Source organism: Cornus florida, unplaced genomic scaffold (genome assembly GCF_030987335.1).
Source record: "Cornus florida cultivar Cherokee Brave unplaced genomic scaffold, ASM3098733v1 CherokeeBrave_3.0.0_Hap2_Chr09, whole genome shotgun sequence".
NCBI lineage: Eukaryota > Viridiplantae > Streptophyta > Magnoliopsida > Cornales > Cornaceae > Cornus > Cornus florida.
Window position 1 is genome coordinate 10,077,706 of NW_026775579.1, and position 24,511 is coordinate 10,102,216.

Sequence of the window (24,511 nt, forward strand, 5' to 3'; positions counted from 1 at the left end):
ATGTTTTTTGCCTATACTATCCTTGTGTTCATAGTTACACTGCTTATGATATTTCTCCGTCATTACTCCATATGCTTGCTACTCTGATGTGTGTTGGAGTTTGTTGATTTTACTAGATACTGTAGATTAAGTTTGGGGGTGATTTCTCCATTTTACCTTTCTGTGCTTCATTTTGGTCTATCTTTGCTGGTCTGCTTGTATGATAATATTTTTCTAACTCTCTTTTGTTTTTACATTGAGGTTAATGTGCACAATAAGTTTGGGGGTAAGGTAAATTGGGAGAAATTTAAAATTTTGCTAACACAACGACATGATTTGATAGTTGATGTTATAAGCATGAGTTTAAGTCTGTTGATTGTCGTATATTTTATTGCAGTCTGATGTTAGTTTAAAATGGTTTGTATGTTGAATTTTATGAAAAGGGATTCTTGCATAATTTTTTAAATCAGTTGGTGGCCTATGGTCCACTCTTTTAGGATGATCCATGTTTAATGAAATTAATCTCTGGGATGCTACACTTTGCACATATTCACACTTGCATGAATTTTGTGGGGTAAAAACTAGAAATCTTATTTTGTTTTGAGTTAGACTGAGATAAGTAGGTGGATTTGATAATTTTGATAACCAAGGCATAAAAAAAATGAGAGAAGAGAAAAAAAAAAAAAAAAATAGAAAAGTTGGTATGTATGCAATATAATGAAAGAAAAATTTTCTTCACCAATGTGAATGAATGAAAAATAAATAAATAAATAAGTAAAATAAAATAACAAGTGAAGAAAAGAAGTAGAAAAAGTATCAAGTTCAGGTATGTACCTAGATTGCTTAAGCAATTAAGTCCTTAGAGGTGTATTCTGACACCAAATGCACTAAGACCATTTGGTCTGGGAGTAGTTGGCAGAAAGCTTGCTACATAAGGGGTTTAGGTTGCCTAGATTACTTGAACAATTAGATCCAGAGGGGTGCTTTATCACTTAATGCCCTAAGACTGTCTGGTCTGGGAGTCATTGGCTGAAAGTTCGTTACATGGGTGATCTAGAAAGCTTAATAGACCTGAATATTGCATAGTTTTCTTTCTGAGAAAAATGTATACCTTGAAAAGAAAATAATAATAAATGCCTTGGGAGTTGGAATTTGAAAATTTTGCCTGTGAATTGAGGAATAACTAGGAATGAATGCAAGTATGGATAGTAAGCTACATGTTTAATTGTAAATTCACTTCTAAAAAGTGTTTTGGAGATTGAGATTGTTGAATGAATGGTTAAACTGATATGTGGGGACTATGATTGCTAAATTGAAATTAGAAGTTGAAAGTTTTTTTGATTACATGATTGGCTATACTTGCTGTATTTGACTGATTAATGAACTGCATGGATAATATGATTTGAAAACAAGCTTAAATAAGGTTATCGTGCAATTAAGGCACTGATTTGAAAAGTTTGTGGGTATCTTCACTAGAAACCCTCACGAGACTACAACTTTTTTGGGTATCTTCACTAGAAACCCTCAAATTAATATATATCAAGTACCAATTCAAGGGTAGAGAAATCAGTTTTTGTTGTTTGCTTGAAACGTTGCTCCACGTTTCATGGATAAGTGAACCAGAATGGCAAGATGACGCCCCCACTAACTAGCCAGAGGAGAGCGGACCCACCCTCCATCAGAAAATTAGTGATTGATAATGCAGGAAACTCTAGTTGCCAGGAAACCTAATTTTTTCCCAGAGGGCTAAGCATCTTTAGTTTTTGGTTATTTATATACATATCTAATATTTCATTTAGTTTTTGCTTATTTATATACAACTATCATATTGCAAAAACAAAGAGCTAGTGTTCTGTTGATGTTTAGGAGCTTGTACGATAAGTTGCATTTCTTTTACAAATTACAGTTTTATGATCTTAAGGTTCAAATCCTTACCAGGTAGTAAAGGACGTCTTTGGTTCAAGTCTTTTTCCAGCAGGGTCACCCATATCCTTATGCTAATTTTCAACGGAGGATGAATGTGTGTTACAAGCGTACTTGAACTCATCCAAAAAAATACATCTCATAGATGTACTAACTGTGGGCTAAAAATTGGAAAATCATTAAGCTTGTGATTTGTTATTGGGGCAGTACTGAAGCTACCTTTAACTAGCTCAGCCCAGCCTGATTTTCGGGCAGACTCACAACCTGAGTATAAATGCCCTAATCTTCAGAAGTCTCTTAAATGCTTTGGTACCAATTTGTCACCACTTAGGTGATAATTGAGCAGTGAGCATTCTACAGCGTACAAGTGCACATATTTGATTCCAAAAGGATGTTAAAAAATAGCATAATAAGTTAGTTCACATTTACTCACAGAATACAGGCTCATCCTCGGCAATGGTAACCAGTTCTCCACTGATGCATTAACTACAATTCGACCATGGTGTTGTCTTAGGTAAGGAAGAGCAAAGTATGTAGGATAAACATTTCCCCAAAAGTTTATGTCCTGAAAGCAAACAAATTAAAAGCTACTCAATAATTGATTGGCATAAAGTGCCTTCAATTCAAACGTCTTAATGGACAACAAATATTGTAAGAAGAACAATTAATTTTCAATATTTCAAGACATTTCTATGTTTCACAAATGCTAGTTTTAATCCTTACATACCATCAAAATGGGGAACACAGATGTATCAGCAGCTTCCTCAAAGTAGAAGGTATGCCCCAAACTTGTCGTATTCACAAGATGATCCACTGCAGAAAGAATCCAAGAAATGACATTAATGGAAGTTTTTGTTATTTCTGTTTGACAAAAAGTGCACATGATATGGATTATGTGAAAGCAAAATACAAGTTAACCAGAAGCATACTAGCCATTTTCTGTCCAGTAAATTCAAACATCTTCTGGAGTCCACTGTTGGATGTCCCTCCGGATCCAATTTTTATTTTAGATTATACAATTTTACTATGTTCAAGCACACACACACACATATAAAAATAGACATTTATATAACACAATACCTACTAACTGTCCAAGTTCTAAGTGTTAGCTATTTCTCTGATACCACTTTCTGACTTTGCTCTGATACCACTTTGTTGGCTTTTGCTCTCAAATACCACTTTCTGGTTTTGCTCTGATACCACTTTGTTGTAAATAGTGGCCTAGATACACACAATACTCAATAATGTTTTGGAAGAAAATGATATCGAGGAATACTTGAATAATTATTTTATTCCACTTCTAATTCATATTCTAAAATGACTAAAGTACATGATTATATAGGCATCACATATGTATGCATAACCATTACATTTAAAGGCCTAATTACACCCATTATTCCCACTAACATAATCATTAGTAGTATAACTCCCACTAACATAGTATTTAGGAGACTTAATTCCCATACCTCTTAGTCTTACAGAACCTTCTTCATCAAGACCATTTACTACCCCACTAACATGAAATGCACACATGCATCATGTATACCAAATACTTGAAAATACAAATTACAACTAAAATTCTAAAATCAAGTTTATTTTCAACACTCGAGTCAATCAGTCTCAGTCACAGTGGATGGAAAATGCTGATAATGTGGAAGCTGTAATCTATAATAAACTTAAAAATACCTATATGTTGCATCCTTAATGAGTAAATAAAAATTTTGGTCTACGCATTTTTGTAGTAAAGAAACCATAGGGCTTATACTAACCAAAATAAAAAGAAAGGTGGGTGTTTAATACAACAAATAACATATAGTTTCTAGTAATTTCCATTCTTTAAACATGATGAGGGGACACTTCGGACTTACCACGCCCGTAGAAGTTCATGGTCTCGTTGATGAATCTCCGACAATCATCTTCCTTCACAACATCTGCAGCCATTATCATGACATGCTTTGCGCCCAGATGTTTTGAATTCTCACCGATACCTCGGAGTCTGTGCTCTCTTCGTGCGATCAATACAAGATTGGCCCTCTTCTTTGCATATTCATATGCAATTTGCTGAGCCGAAAAATAACAATTATATTACATGATCAGTAAAAAATGCATGCAGTTACATGTGATTGCTAGCGTGCTAACATAAGTGAAGGTCCAAGTATCCATATGCAAGGACATCAATGAAAATGTGAAAATTAGTTTGCACATCTTTTTATCATCCATGGCTACCCTTTCTCAATACAAAATTTCTCATTAATTAAGATGGTTGCAGTCGACTTGATCAACGGTTTGGATACTCAGAGTTCATAAATGTAATTTAAGAAAAAAAAAAAAAACAAAAACAAAAAAAACAAAACTAGATGTTCTATTAACATAATAAAATATCTAAAATACCTGGATTGAATTCCCCATGGCTAATTGGTTTTGGTCAGGTCGAAAAGCTATATCTAAGATTCAGGTCTTGCCCACTTCTCTTGTGATTACAATAGTTGTCTCAGTGAAAAGTTTTCAGATCAGACATAATGGTCATATAAGAAAGAGTTACTCTCATACCAAAATGACTTGTTAGACAAAGCAACGTGTTAGTTAGCTTAGTGAGATAGTAGAATAGCTAGATTTCCTTCAACTGCTCTTCTGTTTTGTGTGTCGTTCGCTAGACTATGCTCATCACTGTAAAGAACACAGAACACCAGAGACTCAAATGCCTATATATTCTATGTTTGTTCTTGGTAGCAGAAAAGCATGGCATGTCTAATTCACTCCCTATAAGAGCTAATGAGGCCGGTTTCAAGTTAGAAATTGCAACAGTAATGCACTTTCATCAATTTAAATCCAATTAAATTTGTGATCCCATTTACTGCTCGCATTTGGTCTTTTCTTCAAACACCTAATTAGAGACTCTCAGGGAGGGACCTTGCTAGCAAGTTTTGTTTGATTAAATTAATAAGAAAAAGAAAAAAGTAAAAGAAAAGAAGTAAAATACAAATAATAAACAATAGTAGCCAACAAAATTATTAATTTAACCAAATTTAAAGGAATTAATTGACAGTAATATATACCAAAAAAAAAAAAAAAGGAAAAAGAATTGACAGTTGACCCATTTAACCCAGCAAGATTGTGAGTAGAAATGTTTGAAATTGCATAAAAGCAATTATATATATGATGAGTATGAGCAAACATAAATAAATATATATATGTATAGTGGGGTTTGGGTGATTAAGTAGGATTGTTACCTCCCCAATCCCAGAAGAAGCTCCAGTGATGATGACCACCTTATCTTCCATATTCTCACTATAAAAAGTGTTGAAAAGCCATTCGAATGCATTGATGAAAGACAAGGCCGGCCATGCAAACGCTAGCATCACCAGGCTTGCCGGTGGCACCACCAAATTCAGCAGAGAGTTCATCAGATCCATTGAGAGAGAGAGAGAGAGAGAGAGAGAGAAAGGTTGATGTTGATGTTGATGTTGATCTATGTGTAGTAGGTGAAACAAATATATGAGAAAGAAAGAAAGAAAGAAGCTACAAATTAAAGAGATAAGAACTGAGGAGAGAGGTAGACTCGATAGAGGGGGTTGGCTTGACATTTAGTAGTGCTTAACGATCAACACCATGACTTCGCTTACAACACGTGTTGCCTCTCCACACCTAATACTATTTGGACGTTCTGCATGACAAATAACTGCCAACCATGCTAATAATTCCAATACATAGCCACTCAGTCTCTCTCTTCACAAAAATTTCACATGATAAGGCACCTGGGCACTCTAGAGCTAGGCAACACCCACTACAAATCTAAAGGTCCCCAATCCACTATTCTTTGGATTAGACGAGTCTCCGAGTCTCACCCAATTCACGACGTTGGTTTCATTTCAAGTTTTCTTCTTAAACGTCCACCAAACAAATTGAAAATGCATAACATTACTCATGTTTACAGGCAGAACAATTATACTAATGTTTGCTTACAAACGATAGGGTCCCAGCTTGGAAGAATTGAAACAGGAATAGACACGGTATTAAATACAATTAATACTAAGTGTATTTCTGTAAAAACTCCTCCTCCAGAAGCTTCCTTATCCAAAGCATTGGTGAAACCTGCAATTGAAGTTCAAGGCTTCAATCTGACACATCCTAAGAAGAATGAAGAATTTCTTACTCTTCTTACTCAGAAAATTCAAGGACTCAAAATTCAGACTTTATCCCATGATGAATCTGAAATTGGTTCTGATTCTGAGAATGTGTTACCTCATATTGAGGTATTCCAGAATGATTTTACTCAGATGCCTGAGTTCAACAGAATTGTCTATGATAAGAATATCCACTCTAATACAGCCCCTGCTCCGAGTCGATATTATTATCCCAGACCCACACCTCAAGATATCTTGTATGAAGAAGATTATTTTCATACACAGAAATCTTTTCATGGCAAGACCATTTATGAATGGAACATAGATGGCAAATCTGATTATCAGATTTACGAGGTTATTCATCAAATATTGATGTATAGCCAAGTTTGTAAAATCAACAACAATACTGACCCAACCATTGCTAAGTTTGTCGTTGCTGGTTTGACAGGAATCCTTAAAGGATGGTGGGATAATGTTCTCACTGACATTCAGAAAGCTGAAATCTTTTCTGCTACCAAGATTGTTAAAGATGAAGCTACTCAACAATCAGGCCCTGCTCCTGATGCGGTTTACACACTCATTACCACTATTATCCAACATTTTGTTGGCCCTGAAGGTGCTAATAGTGAACGGAGTCGTGAACTTCTACAAAATCTAAGATGTCCATCTTTAACTCATTTCCGGTGGTATAAAGATGTATTCTTGGCAAAGGTTCTCCAGCTCAATGATGCAAATCATGAGCACTGGAAAGCCAAATTTGTAGATGGTTTACCAACCTTCTTTGTTGAAAGAATCAGGAAAAAGCTTAGAGATATGAATAATGGTATCTCTATCCCTTACAGAAACTATACCTATGGTGGATTAGTCAACATTGTAATCCAGGAAGGTCTAGCTCTCTGTAATGATCTGAAGTTACAATCCCAGTTAAAGTCCCAAAGATTAACTGGTCGAAAGGAAGTAGGTGAATTTTGTGATCAATTTGCCTACCAGACTCCCTTATCTTATCCTAAACCTAGGAAAAGAAATAAGGTTGAAAAACCTTATAAAAGGAAGTATTCCAAACGAAAGAATTATTCAAAGGAAAAGGATAATTCTAGACAGTATACTAAGCCTAAAAGGAAATATACTCCTAAAGCAAAGGGTAAAGGAAAGCCCAAAGCTGAAGCTAAATGTTTCAAATGTGGACGTATTGGCCACTATGCAAACAAATGCAGAACTAAGGAAAAGCTCAGTAGTCTTCACATAGAAGAGGAACTGAGACTTCAATTAAGTAAATTGTTACTTAATACTAGTTCTTCTGAAACAGAATCATCAAGTGATTACGGAGATGTTGTCATGGAATTACAATCTTCTTCTTCCTCTGAAGCAGAGATTGAAAACCCTAAATGTTCCTGTAATCCTTCGCATGATGATTATTATAAGGCAATTGTTGAGATGAATGGGTTAAGCTTAAATGTTTTGACTTCGACTCAACAATCCTTATTGGATCTTATAGATCATATCCAGGATCCTCAAATCAAGATGAAAGTCTTTGAAATAGGTTCTGCTCTGGCAAGATCTAATGAGGATACGGATAATCCAGATTTTCTGCGGGCAGAAAATCACTACAGCATGAAAGAAGTTCTAAGCAGATTAGAACACCAAGGACAAAATTCTCGTCCTGCTAATCTCCCTGATCTTCGAATGGAGATTAATCTTTTAAAAGAAGAAATTCGTCAATTAAAGTCTCGTCAGACTAAGATGGATTTGGAAATTACTCTTTTAAAAGCAAAATCTGCAATTCCATCTTCATCATCTAATGATGAAGTTACTCAATCAGAAGGTACTAATTATCTTCAACTCTTGAATCAAGTTACTTACCAAAAATGGTATATATCTATCAATTTGGTGATTAATCAGGAGTACACAATCACTAATGCAATTGCCTTAGTTGATAGTGGTGCAGACATGAACTGCATACAGGAAGGAATGGTTCCTACTCAATATTTTGAGAAAACCACTCAAGGTCTTACCAGTGCAAGTGGAGGAAAGATGCAGATTAAATATAAACTTAATCATGTTTTCATTTGTAAAGAAGGTATTTGCCTACCATCTACTTTCTTACTCATCAGAAACATGGCACAACAAGCTATTTTGGGCACTCCCTTTTTAGCTTTGATTATGCCAATTGGGAAAATTGATTCTCATGGAATATGCTCTACTTTACATGGCCAGTCAATTACTTTCCAGTTCTTGACCCCACCAGTAAATAAGCATATCAATGCTCTTAAAGATAACATTATCTTTAAGGAAAAACAACTGAATTATTTGCAAAAGGAGGTATCCTCCTTAGCAATTAATCAAAGATTGGTACAACCCACTAAGCAACAGAAAATTGAGTCACTAAGGCAACACTTTCTAAAGGAAATCTGTAGTGAGATTCCTAATGCTTTTTGGGCCAGAAAGAAGCATATTGTTTCTTTACCCTATGAAAAGGGGTTTACCGATAGCATGATTCCTTCTAAAGCTAGTCCTAGCCACATGAAAGCTGACTACCTGGAATTATGTAAAACTGAAATCAGCTCTTTAATGGTTAAGAAGCTTGTCACTACTAGCTACTCCCCCTGAAGTTGCAGAGCTTTTTATGTCAATAAAAATGCTGAAAAAGAACGAGGAATTCCTCGATTGGTTATTGATTATCGGCCACTTAATCTTACTTTAAGTTGGATCCGATACCCAATTCCCAACATCAAAGATCTTTTAGATAGGTTACAATCTGCTGTGATCTTTTCTAAATTTGATCTTAAATCTGGATATTACCAAGTACAAATTACAGAAGAGGACAGGTACAAAACAGCTTTTTGCGTACCTTTCGGACAGTATGAATGGACAGTGATGCCATTTGGGTTAAAAAAATGCCCCTTCAGAATTTCAACATATTTTGAATGACATATTTAATCCTTTTACTGAATTTTCTATTGTTTATATTGATGATATTCTCATATTCTCAAAATCAATAGATCAGCATTATAAACACTTGAAAATTTTCAAAGATGTCATTTACCGAAGTGGTTTAGTAGTTTCTGCTCCTAAACTAAAATTGTTTTTAACTAAGGTCCGATTTCTTGGTCATGAAATTTGTGATGGAAAAATTAGACCTATTAACCGCAGTATTGAGTTTGCTTCTAAATTTCCAGATGAAATCAAGGATAAAACTCAACTTCAAAGATTTCTGGGTAGCTTGAATTATATTCGAAGTCACTACAAAAATCTTGCACAGGACACAGCAATTTTGTACACCAGGTTAAGGAAATCTCCTTCCCCATGGACTTTGGATCACACCAAGGCAGTCCAGAAGATTAAACTCAGAGCCAAACAAATTCCTTGCTTAGCTCTAGCTAATTCTTCATGGTTCAAAATTGTGGAAACAGATGCCTCCAATATTGGATACGGTGGTATTCTTAAACAGAAAAATCCAAATACAGGAACAGAGGAGCTTGTTCGCTTCACTTCAGGAACTTGGAAAAATGCACAATTAAATTATTCAACCATCAAAAAGGAAATTCTTTCTTTGGTTAAATGCATTTATAAATTCCAAGATGATTTAATCAATCAGAAATTCTTGTTATGCATTGATTGTAGTGCTGCTAAACAAGTACTGGAAAAAGATGTCAAAAATTTAGTTTCCAAACAGATATTTGCTGGTTGGCAAGCTGATTTATCTGCTTTTGATTTTTCTATTAAATATATTAAAGGCAGTTCTAATTCTTTACCTGATTTTCTAACTCGTGAATTTTTGCAGGGTTCATGAATCAGCCCCCCCATGGGCAGGGCCGGGGTAATACTCCAAAGGCTCGTGGCAAAAACAAGGCTAAGGCCAAAGTGGTTATACCACTCACTGATGATCAGTTTCCATATTTGGAGCATGTTGCTGATCTACTCAAAACTCCTTCTAAAGGAAGCAGTAGTTCCCAGCAACAACAACAGAAACCAACCATGAAAGAGGTTCTTGAACAAGAAACTCCATGGATACCTAATCAAAGGTATATTCAAACAGTATTGGTACTGGATTCTCAAGATGAGCAATGGATGCCAGATCCTTGGGAAGTAAAATCCAGATATTTCCAAACTCAACAATATGCTGCACCAGATGGTCGCCATAGATATATCTATGAAGCCATTCTTACTGAAACTTCCTCTGTGGAGATCAACCACACGAAGCAATTTTCGAATTCCAAAGATAGTCCTCTTACTTATAGTAAAGCTATCTTTAAGAGGCTTATACGGCCTAGTGACTGGGGATTAAATCCAAATTTACCAAGGAAAATATCCTATGGTCATAGTTACAATTATTGGGATTATATCTCAGCTTGGACATATTCGTTCTTTTATCAAAATCCGAAGCATAAGCATTCTTGGTTCCTCAAGATATGCCCTCAATCAGTTAAGACTGATTTCCCAAACTGGGTTATACCCTGGTGGGCTATATTTGGCCCTGATCTGGATATGTTGCCAGAATCAATCAGTCAATTATATTTGCCATGGCAACAATTTCATCCTCAATTACGAGGACAGGATAATATTCCTGTAGGGAAATCCACCCTATTGTTCTTTACTGAATTTGGAATCCCTTGGATTTGGAAATGGGATTTTCAATGTGGTTATACCACTGACAAGTTACTGGTCCTCCAGAGGATCTTTTATTACCGATGGTGGTCAGGCATGACTCCAGAACCTATCCAGGCCCTCCTCCATCAGATCAGAAAGAAAACAATGGAATATATGGATAAGATTCCAAAGTTAACTATTCCAGAACCCGAAATCTTTAACCCATTTGAACTTGTTAAAGATATGATCAGAAAACAACAACCATTAATTACCGAAGCTGATTTAATGGTTAAATGCATGGATTTTATGAGAAATAAATTTGTTAAATCTTTTGAATCCTCTACCCCTACAGTACGAGATGATGCATCCATGGTATCAGTCTCTAGCCAAACCAGTCAAGACGGAAATCAGTTTTCTTGTCTAGCAGGTTATGTTTAAGATCCCAATGAAGATCTTAATTCTGAAGAAGAGATTACAATAGCAGACTATTGGGACTCTCTCACAGGTCATTTGAAGGACAGGATGAATCCACCCAAAAAGTAAAGATTCCTCTTATCCTGCCGACAGAAGAAGACAAAGAACTTTTCCCAAAGTCTTTGATTCAACAGTATTTCCTTCATCCGATGGCGACTTTCCATCAGAAAAGGAGACAGCACTTAGTGGTGGGCCAACCGACTGCATTATTCTAGCACACGATCCCATGCACTATGCGGACTTCAAAATGATAATTTCAAGTCCATTTTATGTATAAATAGAGGGCAATGTTTCCCTTCAATGTATCTTTCAATTTTCTTTTCTCTCTTTTGTAATATCTTTCTGTAATAGCTTGGACGCTTAAATAAAGAAAGTTTTCTGTAAGTCTGTTCAAACATAAGGTCAAGTTTGGTAAGGTTTCCAATTTTGATTTTTAGTTTTCGTTTTTATTTTTTAAAACAACAAAAATAAAATGCATTTGGTAACTCTATTTTGATTTTTCATATTTAAAAACTCCTCATATTTCCTTCGCAATTCTTAACTCTACAAATGTGAGTTTGGTTTTCAATTATGATTTTAAAATACTGTTATTTTATTATTTTTTAAAATGAAAATTAGAGAAATGTTATTTTATTATTTTTCACAATTAGAAAAATATTATTTTATTATGTTATATGATATTAGGGATAGGGTTTACCAATGTACAACAGTCGCATTACCTACTTATAGTTTCCATGTATAAGTTTACTTAGACAACACTCACACACCTACCATCAACTATATATACCCCTTATACTCTTGTATTATGCATCTTATATCAATACAATATATTATATATTCCTCTCTCTATACTTCTAACATGGTATCAGAGTTAGGTTTTTTTTTTCTTCTTCTTCATTATTTATTGTTTTTTAATTTCTTGTTGATCTTCCATTAAACCATTCAAGAACACATTCTGTTTGGTGTCTGAATCTGGTCATCCACGAGTCATTTTGCAATTCTGATCATATTAGGAGAAAGTTTAGATTTAGACCATCCCAACACCACTAACAGCCGCCGGAAGCGAGCCAAAACGCACCCCCACGCGCCATCCAACTGCTTCTATAACTTATTCTAGTCATTCACACGCTTTCACGCGCCGACAATAGTCTTCACGTGCATCCACACGCTGGCAACAATCTTCACGCACAGGCACTCAACATTCACGCTCTCTCCTTCGCTCACGCGCCCATACACGCCCGGTCAATGTAATGACCCAGTCATTTTCTTTCATTTCCTTTTCTCAGATTTTACAGATATTTTTTTTTTCCGTTGTTTTTCCTTTTCTGAGTTCGGTTTTTCATCTCTTGGTGTCATCTCAAGTGCTTAGGAATGGTTTCCAAGACTCTTTCCTTTGGATTGACAACTTTCATATGAGAACCGAGTCATTTCCTCATTTTCATTTTTCAGCACTATTCACCTTTCGTCTTTTTCTCGGTTGTCACTTTGCTGACATAACCCCACTTTTCGTGTTCGGATTTGATTCCAGTTTTGCATGCATCCGCGATATTTAAATTCCATGCTATGTGTATTTTCACTTTTGTAGAAAAACATGCTAAGTGTTTACTTTTCTTGTAAAGGGTATAGGTACATAACCTTTTTATAATTTTTTAAACTTTTGGGGTTTTTGTGTAATTACTGTAAAGTAATTATTTTTCGTCTTAGGGACCATTTTTCAATTTAATTTAGAAGATATTTTCAAAAAGGACCTTTTTGCAATTTTCGGAAAGTGTGACAAGTGTCACACTCTCATTGGTCCACTTGTTGACATTTGTGTGGGGACACTTTAAGGCTTTGGATGTGGATATGTGGAGGGTGGAGATTCACCCACTTGTTGGCCTAGGATTGGTGCACTTAATGGCTTGGATGGTTGACAAGTGTAGGCTTGAGATTAAGCTTAGGATGGAGCCTTGGATTTGTGACAAGTGTATGCTCCAAATTAAGTCTTGAAATTGTTTTTGGGCCACTTAGGGATTATGGTTTTAAAGAAGGGTTTTTGTGCAATTAATCATAGATGTGTGTGTTGACCATGGTATAAGAGCACATAGTGAGTGGAGGATTTCTATTTCCTCCACTCACACATTTTCTCATTATTTTATTCCTTCCTCACCAAAAACCCTAGCCTCCATGGATGGAACTTGAAACCTTTGGCCTTGACCTTGATTTTTGATGGCCTTCCACTCACCTTAGACCATGAGGCTTGGAACACTTTTTGTTCCTCTCATCCTCCTCTACATACCCTTGAAGTGTTTGCCATTTTGTGTTGATTTGCCTTAGATTCTAGAGAGACACTTCTCTAATGAGGTAGGGGATGTTAAAGGGTTATATTTTTGTTTCTTGCATGCTATTGATGCTTATATAAGTTGTATGCATGTCTCTTGCTAATTTGAGAAATTAGTGATTTATCATATCTTGCATATAAATCATTTTAGACTTGGTAAATGGCATAGCCTTGAGTTGATCCTTTATATATATAATTTTGGTATGATTTAGATGAGTTTTCAAATCTAGAGATTAAATGGATTTAATTTGATTTAAATTCTAGTAAATTGTATTTTACTTATATTCCATTTTAGACTTGAGATATGGTATAACCATGATTTGGTACTTGATATATATTAATTTGAGGTTAGTAGAGATTGGTTTCAAATCTAGAGACTTTTCATGTTAGGTTGAAAATCCCTTGAAATGTAGTGAAATTAATTACCTTGTGAGCATATTACTAATTAGATGTAGAATTAGTACTTGTGGTCTCTTGAAATGGTAATTGGACTTAGCATGATATAGAATATCATTGACTAGTATAACTTGTTTATATATATCTTGTGTAGGTATATAACTTGTTAGAATATTACAATTGATTTCCTTGAAAGCTTGATACTAAATTGAAGCTTATTTAGTACTTGTGGCTTAAGATGGTAATGTGGGTCAATTGTTGTAAAATATTCTTACTTTGTGTATAAATTGCATATTGAGGATATGACTTGTCATATGCTATTTAGACTTGAATTCTAGGACATGGTTTGTGTGGATTCAACCTTACTTGTGCATGGAAGATAGGTTTTATGCATTATTGGATTTGATATAAGTTTGGCCTAACTTATTGATTTTGGTATAAGTTTTGAACTTATTGATTTTGGAAAGCTTGTAAGGACATATTTCATGTGATAGCTAGGGTTTAGCTCTAGTACGGAGACAAGAGTCTTCTAAGTTATAAGTGCGCACTAGGTAGTACTTTGTGGGTCGTAATTACCCGGAATAACTTATACATGTGCGCACTAGGTAGTGCCTTGTGGGTCGTAATTACCCGAAAACACTTGCTTGGTCTAGTGACCGCATGTCCTAGTCTTTTCACTCTTGATTTCGCATTCCGTTCCAAGTTGTTAATCATGGATTACTTGTAGCTTGTGGATTAGTGCTTGCCTTGTGTATTTGGATCTCATTTAGTATACTTGAGACTGTATACTTGCTTCATGTATTTTGATCTCATGTAGTATACTTGGAACTGTATACTTATTTCGTGTATTTTGACCTTATTTAGTATACTTGGACTAGTGTACTTGTTTGTGTATTCGAGCCTCTTTTAGTGTACTTGAGCTAGTATACTTATTCCGTGTGCGTAGGTTTCATTTAGTATACTTGTGCTATGTATACTTGTTTTATGTACAACTCATCTTGTTTAGTCTGCTTGCGTTTGTATACTTGATTCATGAGCTTTCCGTATTAATTGTATACTTATGTAGGTATGTTTAGACATTGCATGAGTTGTTTTAATAGGGTTTAGTATACTTGGAGATGTTTGCTTGATATTGCTTACCTTGTTTAGCATGACCTAATGTACTTGTAATTGTATGCTTATATGTTGTATAACATGTTTTAACTTTGCTTAGTATACTTGAGCATATATACATGTATGCCGTTGTTCATTTCAATTGCATGAGTAGCTTAGGATGATCCCTGAGTCTCATCTTGACATAGACGTTAGGTGGCATGAGCCCCTTTAACATGTTTCACCTTAAGGTGATATAATTGTAAAATGCTAGGTCGATGCATGTTCATTTCCTACGAGTAGCTTTATGTTACTCACCTACGTAGTGGGGACATTTTTCAGGTACAAGAATCAAGGTTCGAGATTCTCATTATGCTTGGATGATTCTAGACTTGAAGGTTTTTAACTCTTGTAAAGGTTGGCTTGGAATGCCACTTATAGTCTTTTATGTCAAAATGTATATATTTGATTCCATATATGTAATGTGTACATAAGTACACTCTTTACAATGTATTTGACATGTATGAGATGAGGCCGGAGGCCAATAACATGTAATTCACGTACTATGTAATTTTTTACTTTATGAAATATTATGAAAATATTGAAAATTATTGAGTTTTTGTTTCACCATGTTTGCATTGGGTGTGAAAATTCCATTTTGATTCTTCAATAGGATCTCATTAGTCATGTATGAAGTGTGGCTAAGGGCCAAACGGTCATTTGAAGTCATTTGTTGATTTTAGTTTTCAAAGTTTCCATTTTAGGTTCATTTTCGGCTTTTTGGCTTTTGGGGGGTCGGATTTTGACTCGGCCATTTCCGGGAGCCATGGACCATTCCCACATGCTTAAAATTGCCTATTACGTGTGCGTGCATATTCGTTTCAGCTTAGAAGTGCATTTGGGGTCAAATGTATGCTTGGTGCAAAGTTGCATTTTCACTGTTTTGAGCATAAACTGATTTAAGGGCAATTTGAGGATTTTATTTGGGAAATAAATTCCGTTCTTAACTCCGTCACATAAAAAATGTGATTTTAGGGGGAGTTTCCTTTTTGTCTTTTTCTGAAAAATGTCATCTTGATCTCATAAATCGCGCTCCACACTCAAAAATCTGCTAAGAACACTGTTCCTGCAATTTTTGAGGTCCCAGACCACCCCTTTGCCTCATTTGGCGGGCCCCCGCAGTGTTCTGGCGGGTGCCCGCGAGAATCTGCCCTGTTTGGAGGGCCCCCGCTGGTCTTGGGCGGATGCCCACGAACACTGTTCCTGCTCCAGACACTTTTTTTCAACGGGCCATATCTCACTCGTTTTGACTCCGAATTAGGTGATTCTTGAGTCTAACTTCATTAATTTTTTGTTGTCTTTCCAATGATACCAGTTTCAGTTTCAAAATTTTCTCATAGCTCAAGATATCCTTGTTTTAGTGAGAGGGTGTCGGATTTGGTTTGAACCGGGATAGGGTTCAACTGGGATTTCACTTCTTTTGGCCTTGGTACTTCATGTGAAGTTACCAAAGGATGTTTTAGGATGTTTTAGATCTAATTTGACTTGTTGAAAGTTAAATTCCTTCCTCTTGGGGTAAAATGACCATTTTACCCCTGGCTCTTCTCTTGTAGGGTTTTGATGCCCTTCTCATCATTTTGTTTTCGTTGAGTCTTGAAACTCTTTCAGAGTCCATTATTGTGCCCTAGGGATGACGTACATCTCTAAGGACTTGTCTTTGTCTTGCTTCCGCACTTTATTCATTTGAATTCCGTGGCTTCATAGGGAGTCATCATGGTGCCTAGGGATAGTGTACATCTCTTGAGGTCATTTTGTTTCTTTTCCTTCCGCATCTTGGATCTTGTTCGGGTCATCATAAGACACACTGGGTTGAAAAATCTAGGGTCGTTACAGTCAACCTTATAAACCAACTGTCCATTCAGCTGTTGCCACGTTAGCTTCTCAGCCACGTTAGTGCATACGGCCCATTTTGCCACATCATCAAACTACCACATCGACAGCCACATCAGCAAGCACATCATCAAACTGCCACATCGACAGCCACGTTAGCAAGCACATCATCAATCTACCTAGCCACTTGTCTTGCCATGTCAATAATCTGTCACACCAACTACCACGTCAGCAAACACATATTTTTTTTTTTTAACACGCCTATCCAGCCCAATTTTTTGCAGTGATTCCAAATTTGGAGTCCATTTTTGTATTTGAGATTTCTAAATTGCACAAAATGAAATTATTCCTCTTATTTAAACTGTTCTGAAAGAGCTTGACCAAAGAAGGACATGTTTGTAGACTCCCACAAGTATTGTTACGACATCCTCTACTAACTATACAATGGTTTTTCAGTCGACATCCTCTCGTCACAATGGATGACACAGCCGCTATGATCACTCTCTTTACTGCACTTTTTGTCGGATTTGAGGGCATTCTTTTCAAAAGTGCCACATTCATGATAAACTAACTTCATCTACTCTTATTATGGATACCTTTCATACTGTACCATTACAGTCATGAGCTCCAACTCCAGTACCAGCGTCTAGCACTCTTAGCAAGTCTTTATCTTTCTCATCTACATTATTTGCAACTGACCTTGAGGCAATTATCAATCAGGTTTTGACTAGAATACAAGGTCCATTTTCCTCTTCTTTATCTACCACATACATGTTCGTATTTTGATTCTGCTTGCTGTAATCATGTGAAGACCTTGTCTTCTTTTTCCTCTTTTGTTTTTCGACATTCATTTTTTATTTTATTTTATTTATTTAATTGTTTAATTCTTTTTTGCGTTGCCTTAGGGTTTTGGTGAACCTGAGGTAGGGTTCGGTATGCGAAACTGATTTCCGACACCACATGCATTGCATTATTTAATCTTTTACTATCAATGCATGATTTAATATTTCATAGAAAAGCATGCTCGTTTAATTATTTTTTGGGGGTATGGATGCATAGTTTCTTCAAAAAAAAATTTATTTTTTGGGGTTATTTGCGTAATTATTTTTTGAGATATTTATCTTAGGGACCTTTTTGCAAATATTCTTTGAAATATTTAGAAGAGGGACTAACTTGCAATTTTGAGAAAGTGTGAGTCACACTTTCATTGGTCCATTTGTTGACTTTCCATTGGATCACTTGTTAGCCTAGGATTTTGACAAGTGTAAGGCTTAGATTTAGCCTTATGAGGAGGCCTAGGATGGTGACAAGTAGAGGATGGATATGTGTGTGTGAAAGAGAGGTGGTGTTGGTATTGTTTTTTTTTACTAATATTACACATTTAGGTTAGCGGATTTTCTAGTAATGTTGGTTTTCTTCTTCATTTCTCATACTTAAACTCTATTAAAGACATAGAAACCTAGACCTTGTAAATCATTTTCAAACCTCTTCCCTTTGGCTTTGAGTCTTCCACCTTAAATACAAAAGCTTCCTAACATCCATCTCTGCCACACCTTTGTTTGGCTTCCCATTTTACATCCATTTCCTTGAGGTTTCTAGAGATATAATTCTATAGTGAGGTAGGGGTTGCCTTATGTTTATATTCTTTGTGTATCTTGTGTTCTTTGAGGTTGATATAAAGTCATGTCTTATATTCTTATGTTCTTTAAGGCTGATATAAAGTCATGTCTATCTTGTGTTCTTTGCCTTATGTTTATATTCTTTGTGTATCTTGTGTTCTTTGAGGTTTATTCAATTATCTAGTGCAAATGCTACTAATAATAAAGTCATGTTTGGTAACGTTTTCAATTTCGATTTTTATTTTTCGTTTTCAATTTTGGGTTTTTGTTTTTGTTTTCATTTTTTCAAAAAACAATAACAAAATGCTTTTGGTAACTCTATTTTGATTTTTCATATTTGAAATTTTTTGAAAACTCTTCTCATATTTCCTTCACAATTCTCAACTCTACAGATGTGAGTTTTGGTTTTCAATTTTGATTTTAAAATACTGTTATTTTATTATTTTTTAAAATGAAAATTAGAGAAATGTTATTTTATTATTTTATTATTTTTCACAATTAGAAAAATATTATTTTACTATGTTATATGATATTAGGGATAGGGTTTACCCATGTACAGTAGCCGCATTACCTACTCATAGTTTCCATTTATAGGTTTACTTGGAAAACACTCACACACCTACCCTCAGCTGTATATACCCCTTATGGTCTTGTATTATGCATTCTAAATCAATACAATACATTATATTTTCCTCTCTCTATACTTCTAACATGGTATCAGAGCCAGATTCTCTTTCTCTGATAAGTGCTCAAATGTTGCACATTTGAGCACCTAAGTTAGGGTATATTAGTCCCTTCATCTATCTTACATTCCCGTTTTAGTTATAATTCATGTTTTTGTCTATTTCAGGTCAATAAGGTTCAAACGGGTGAAAAACAGTCTATTAAAGACTTTTTGGGGTTAAGTAGAAAATTCAAAAAAAAAATTAGAAAATTGCCCTAGAGCATTCACGATCGATCACAAGCCACATCGTCGTTCGCAGCCACGTTAGCATTGGATAAGGCTACCACATCATTGTTCGTTCAATTCACGATCGATTGCAGACAAAGTGCAATCGTTCGTAGTGCCACATTAGCGCTAGCTTAGCAAATAAGACAGCCAGTTGTTAAGAAGAGACTGCCACGTTAAATACGATCAATCGCAGATATTCACAACTGATCACAGAATCCCATGATCGATTGTGATTAGCCTAGTAGTGAGCTATTTTATTCTCGGATTCGCCCAAACTTCACCTACCAAATGGTTGCGAGATTGAATGATTTGGAGGCTCAATTTCTAACTTGTTTTGCACTCTAAAGAGCTGGTATATAAGGCAAAATTAACTATTTTGTAAAGGGTTTTTCATTTTTATATTTTATTTTGTTGTAGATAGCTTTAATTTTCTCTCTAGAAAGTTAGAGATTAGGTTTTTGGAAAAAGAGGAGAGTGGAGACACAACCAAGAACATATCTCAATATCTACACATTATTTCTCTCTAGAATTCAACAAAGAAGAAGAAGAAGAAGATGGAGCTATGTTTGGAGATAGCCCTTAAGGGTTCCATGACCACATCCACCTCCTCCATGATTGGCTAGACTTCTCCTTGGGGCTAGGATGAGCCCCAAGTTTGTAATCTAAACCCTTCTTTTTAACTTTTTGGGGATTTATTTATTGTGATTAGTGTTATAGTCTTGTGTATAAAATGAATCTTGGATTCTCCTTTGATCTCTATGGTTTAATTCTTCTTATTAATTCTCTATGTGATTACATGTTGTCTTATGTGTGATTATTTGGGAATTGATCTCTACACTAGATACTCTATGTTGGTTGCATGTCTATGTGTGATTAATTGAGGATTTAGTGATGGCTATACATAGTTTTCATTGAATAGATTTGTCAATTAATTTAATGGATTATGCTTAGACTAGATAAGTTATGCTACACATTAGTTTATTTGTTGTTAGGTAGACAATCTATGCTTGATTTTGATATTCCATAGCTTATGATTGCAAATTCCATGATTCGCTAGATTGATATGTGCTATAATTATTACTAATTTGTTGGGTCATGTTTAAACTTGATGGGTTGTGCTACGCTTAGTTTACTTGTTGGTTAGGTAGACAATTCATGCTTGAATTTGATGGTTCATTCTTAATATTGCAATTGGTAGTCGTATTTTGATTACAAGAATGTTTCCCCCAATTAGTTAAAAGCATGCGGGTTAGTGAATGAGCTTGGTGGTGACTCCAATGCCCTAAGACCTCTCTTCCTATCATTCAAACCCTAGCTCACTTTAGTTTAATTTAATTGCATTTTCATTTAATTGAACTTAGCGTAATGAATCGACTAAACTCTCTCTATTTTGCAATCTTGCGATCCACTAGAGTCGAAGTTAAATTCCAACTACGTGTTTAATCCCTGTTGACGATCCCTACTTGCTATACTATATAGTAATAGTGGTTTTATAAATATAAATTTGACTCAAAAAAGGCTTCCTAAGCCATATTTATAATTTGACCTTGTGAAGCGACCTCTCACTTGAGACTTGTCATTCTCCATCTTTATTATTTTTTATTTTTTAATTTCTTGTTGGTCTTCCATTAAACCATTTAGGAACACACTCTGTTTGGTGTCCGAATCTAGTCCTCCACGAGCCTTTTTGCAATTTTGATTATATTAGGAGAAAGTTCAGACTCAAACCATCCCAATATCACCAATAGTCGCCAAAAGCGAGCCAGAACGCACCACCATGCACCGCCAATTGCTTCTATAACTTATTCCGGTCATTCACATGTTTTCATGTTCTGGCAACAGTTTTCACGCGCATCCAGGCACTGGCAACAATCTTCACGTGTAGGCACTCGCCACTCATGCTCTCTCCCTCGCTCACGCGCCCACACATACCCGGTCAACCTTATAAGCTAGTCGTCCATTTATCAGCTGCCAAGTTAGCTTTCGGCCATATTAACACATATGTCCCATTTTCCAACGTCATCAAACTGCCACGTCAATAACCACGTCAGCAAACTCATCATCAGTCTACCTAGCCCCCTGTCTTGCCACGTCAATAATCTGCCACATGATTAGCAAATAGATAAATTTTTTTTGAACACACATATCCAGCCCAGTTTTTCGCAGTGATTCCAAATTTGCAGTCCATTTTTGCATTTGAGATTTCTAAATTACATGAAATAGGATTATTCCTCTTATTTAAGTTGTTCTAAAAGAGCTTGACCAAAGAAGGACATGCTTACAAACTCTCACAAGTATTGTTTTGACATCCTCTACTACCTATACAATGGTTTTTCAGTCGACATCCTCTCATCACAATGGACGGCACAACCACTCTGATCACTCTCTTTAGTGCACTTTTTTGTCAGATTTGAGGGTATTCTTTTCAAGAGTGTCGAATTCATGCTAGACTAACTGATACGAGTAATTTGTTTACTAATTAAAATCGCCACTTGCAATAGCACATACCATTGTAGAATAATGCTATTATAAAGGGTTTGTCGAACCATAAGGAATGTTAGTTTATAACAACTAAGGTTGTAAAATTAATTTAAGTTTAATAAAAGAGATGATTGCTTGATTTGTTTGTCACTTAAAACTATGAATTTAAATTGCATAAAAATAGTGAATAAAATGAATTTAAATGAATTAAACTTATAGAGATAAAGGCTAGGAAATTGACTTCACCAAAACCTCATAATCATGCTAACTTGCATTCAACTTGGGGATAAACAACTATGTATATAAAATGATGTGTAGAAGTACAAAACCACAACATCTTCCAAAAATTCATATATTTCATAACTAAGCATAACCCATCTTTGGTTGGAATGGTTCATCCACCTAATCTAAGTTGTGGTATGAACCATCCTCCCTAGGCATGGCCTGTCAAGGTCTTTCAATTGTCAATTCAAGCACATGAAATTCAATTATCTATCATAAATTATCTTTAGTTGGTATGGACCATCTACTAACATAAATTAACCTAAAGGTGTAACATGGTCTATCTTCCTTAAGTATAATTTATATAAATTCTCAATTAACATGCCAATATAACCATTTCATAAATTCATTCCCATTGTCACTATAGGAAAACAAAATGTATAATTATGCCAATATAAATTCTAAAACAAGGTCTACATAGTAACATAATTATATATGCAAATGAAGATCACATACATTAATTCAATGTAAAAATATATCAATTCAATGTAAACAACTTCTAATTTATGAAATCACACATATACAAGATGAATCCCCAAATTGAAAAGATAATTCTAACATGTTTACTTGGTCTAGGTTACATCAACTCCTAGGAAGGGAGTTAGTTCTTCATGGACATGGCAGTAGCTTCAAGGATTGAAGAAGAAGAAGATGAATTCCACTCCAGCCCCATGGATGTAAAACTCAGCATGAACCCTAAAAATCCCCTTTCTCTTTGTAATATAATTCACTAATAGTTCAATGATATCCAATCCAAGCCTTTTCCCCTCTTTTAATCCCAACATGGGCTGCCAAACATCTCCCCCCGTAATATTTTTAAGTTCCCTAATAAAAGGGAACTAACTTTTACCAAGAGAGAGTGGGACAGCATTGCTGTCCGCAAGTTGGCGTTCGGACGCACAGTTTGGCATCCGGAAGCGGAGTACCAAAGTGCTTGCTTGCGCGCGCGTGAGGAGTGTCCTTGTGCGGCTATGGCTCCCGGCATTCGGACGCGGAGTCTTGCCTCCGGACGTGAAATCAATTTAGCTACTGGAATGAATTAATTTCAAAACTCGCAACTTGGGGCCTTTGTTTCTTCTTGGTGTCCGGACGCAGGAATTGCCCTTGGAGTTAGCGTCCGGACGCAGTGCAATCTTTTGGCTCAAAATGCAACTTCATTGTTTTGCTTTTGAACTTGGCCCAATTAATCCATCTTAGAATGTGTCCATGGGATAATTAGGCCAACTTTTCTTAGAGATCACATGATGCCAAGGCCGGGTATGATAAATTCTTCAAAACCCCTTAAAACTAAATAACGGACTTAAATAATGCAATTAAAGGCGCTTGAATATGCAATATTCGGCGCTTATCACACCCCCAAACTTGCATTTTGCTAGTCCTTTAGCAAAACAAAACCAAAATAAAATGACAATATTTCTCCTCTTTCGTGGGAATGATTGTTGCATTTAACATATGCAACAAGCCTCTTAAACCCCTAGGCATCCCTAGAGGATGAGTGTAGACTCATGAGGGTTTAACATAAAATTACCCATAAACATCAAAATTATGCATAAAGATGCATGAAGCTTATTTATTTCCTTGGATAATAGAGAACATCGGAGAATGAACCATTATGTAGACTATCTTATGTATATGAAACATTGATAGAACAAAATAACTATTCAACTTTCACTTTTTATGCATCATCATCATAGTCTATAAATATACTTCAAATGTCATATCTATAATAGAAATCATCTCTAGCTTCATTTAAATTGAATCGAATTCTCATTATGTGGCTTTACCCTTTTTTTCAATTTCAAGACTCAAGTTTTTAAATCATTGATTTTTCCATTTAAATGGAGTTTCTAAGGCATGAATTTATTCATTTGACAAATTTTTTTTTTAATGGTTGGGCAAGGTCTAATCTCTTAAGCTTTCTAACTAACCTATGTAGCAATTTTTTGGCTAACAACTCCCAAGCCAGATGGTCTTAAGGTGCTAAGTGTCATGACACTCCGAAAAGGGCTTAATAACTCAAGTTAGCAAGGCTACGAACCCAAACAAACCATTTTCTTTCCTATTGACCATGCAATGTCTAAGTCCCTTAAGCTTTCTAACTAACCCATGTAGCAGGCGTTAGGCCAGCAACTCCCAAACCAAATGGTCTTAGAGTGTTAATTGTCAAGACACTCCAAAGGACTTAATAACTCGAGTTAGCAAGGCTACGAACTTAAACAGGTCAAATCTTTTATTCTATTTGATTTAAATTTTTTTTTTTCAATGCCAAAGATATCCATTCATTAGGATCATCAACTCAAATCGACTTATACATCTTGTAATGTAAATTGGGTTGCATACCTCACAAATAAGTTTCCGGTGTGCATATGTGAAGTGTGAAGCATATTAGAGA

The 24,511-nt window shown here is 35.5% G+C and overlaps 1 protein-coding gene across 1 annotated transcript in view; it reads right to left on the minus strand.

The window, feature by feature from the left end:
- Positions 1–5,448, minus strand: part of LOC132272357 (11-beta-hydroxysteroid dehydrogenase B) — a 58,066-nt gene extending 52,618 nt beyond the window's left edge. The window contains exons 1-4 of the mRNA XM_059773522.1: positions 5,133–5,448; positions 3,771–3,963; positions 2,630–2,715; positions 2,336–2,467 (exon numbers count right to left, since the gene is read on the minus strand). Coding sequence (XP_059629505.1) covers positions 2,336–2,467; positions 2,630–2,715; positions 3,771–3,963; positions 5,133–5,315 — 594 coding nt within the window. The 5' untranslated portion in view covers positions 5,316–5,448. The remainder of the gene's footprint in view (positions 1–2,335; positions 2,468–2,629; positions 2,716–3,770; positions 3,964–5,132) is intronic.
- Positions 5,449–24,511: the final 19,063 nt, after the last annotated feature.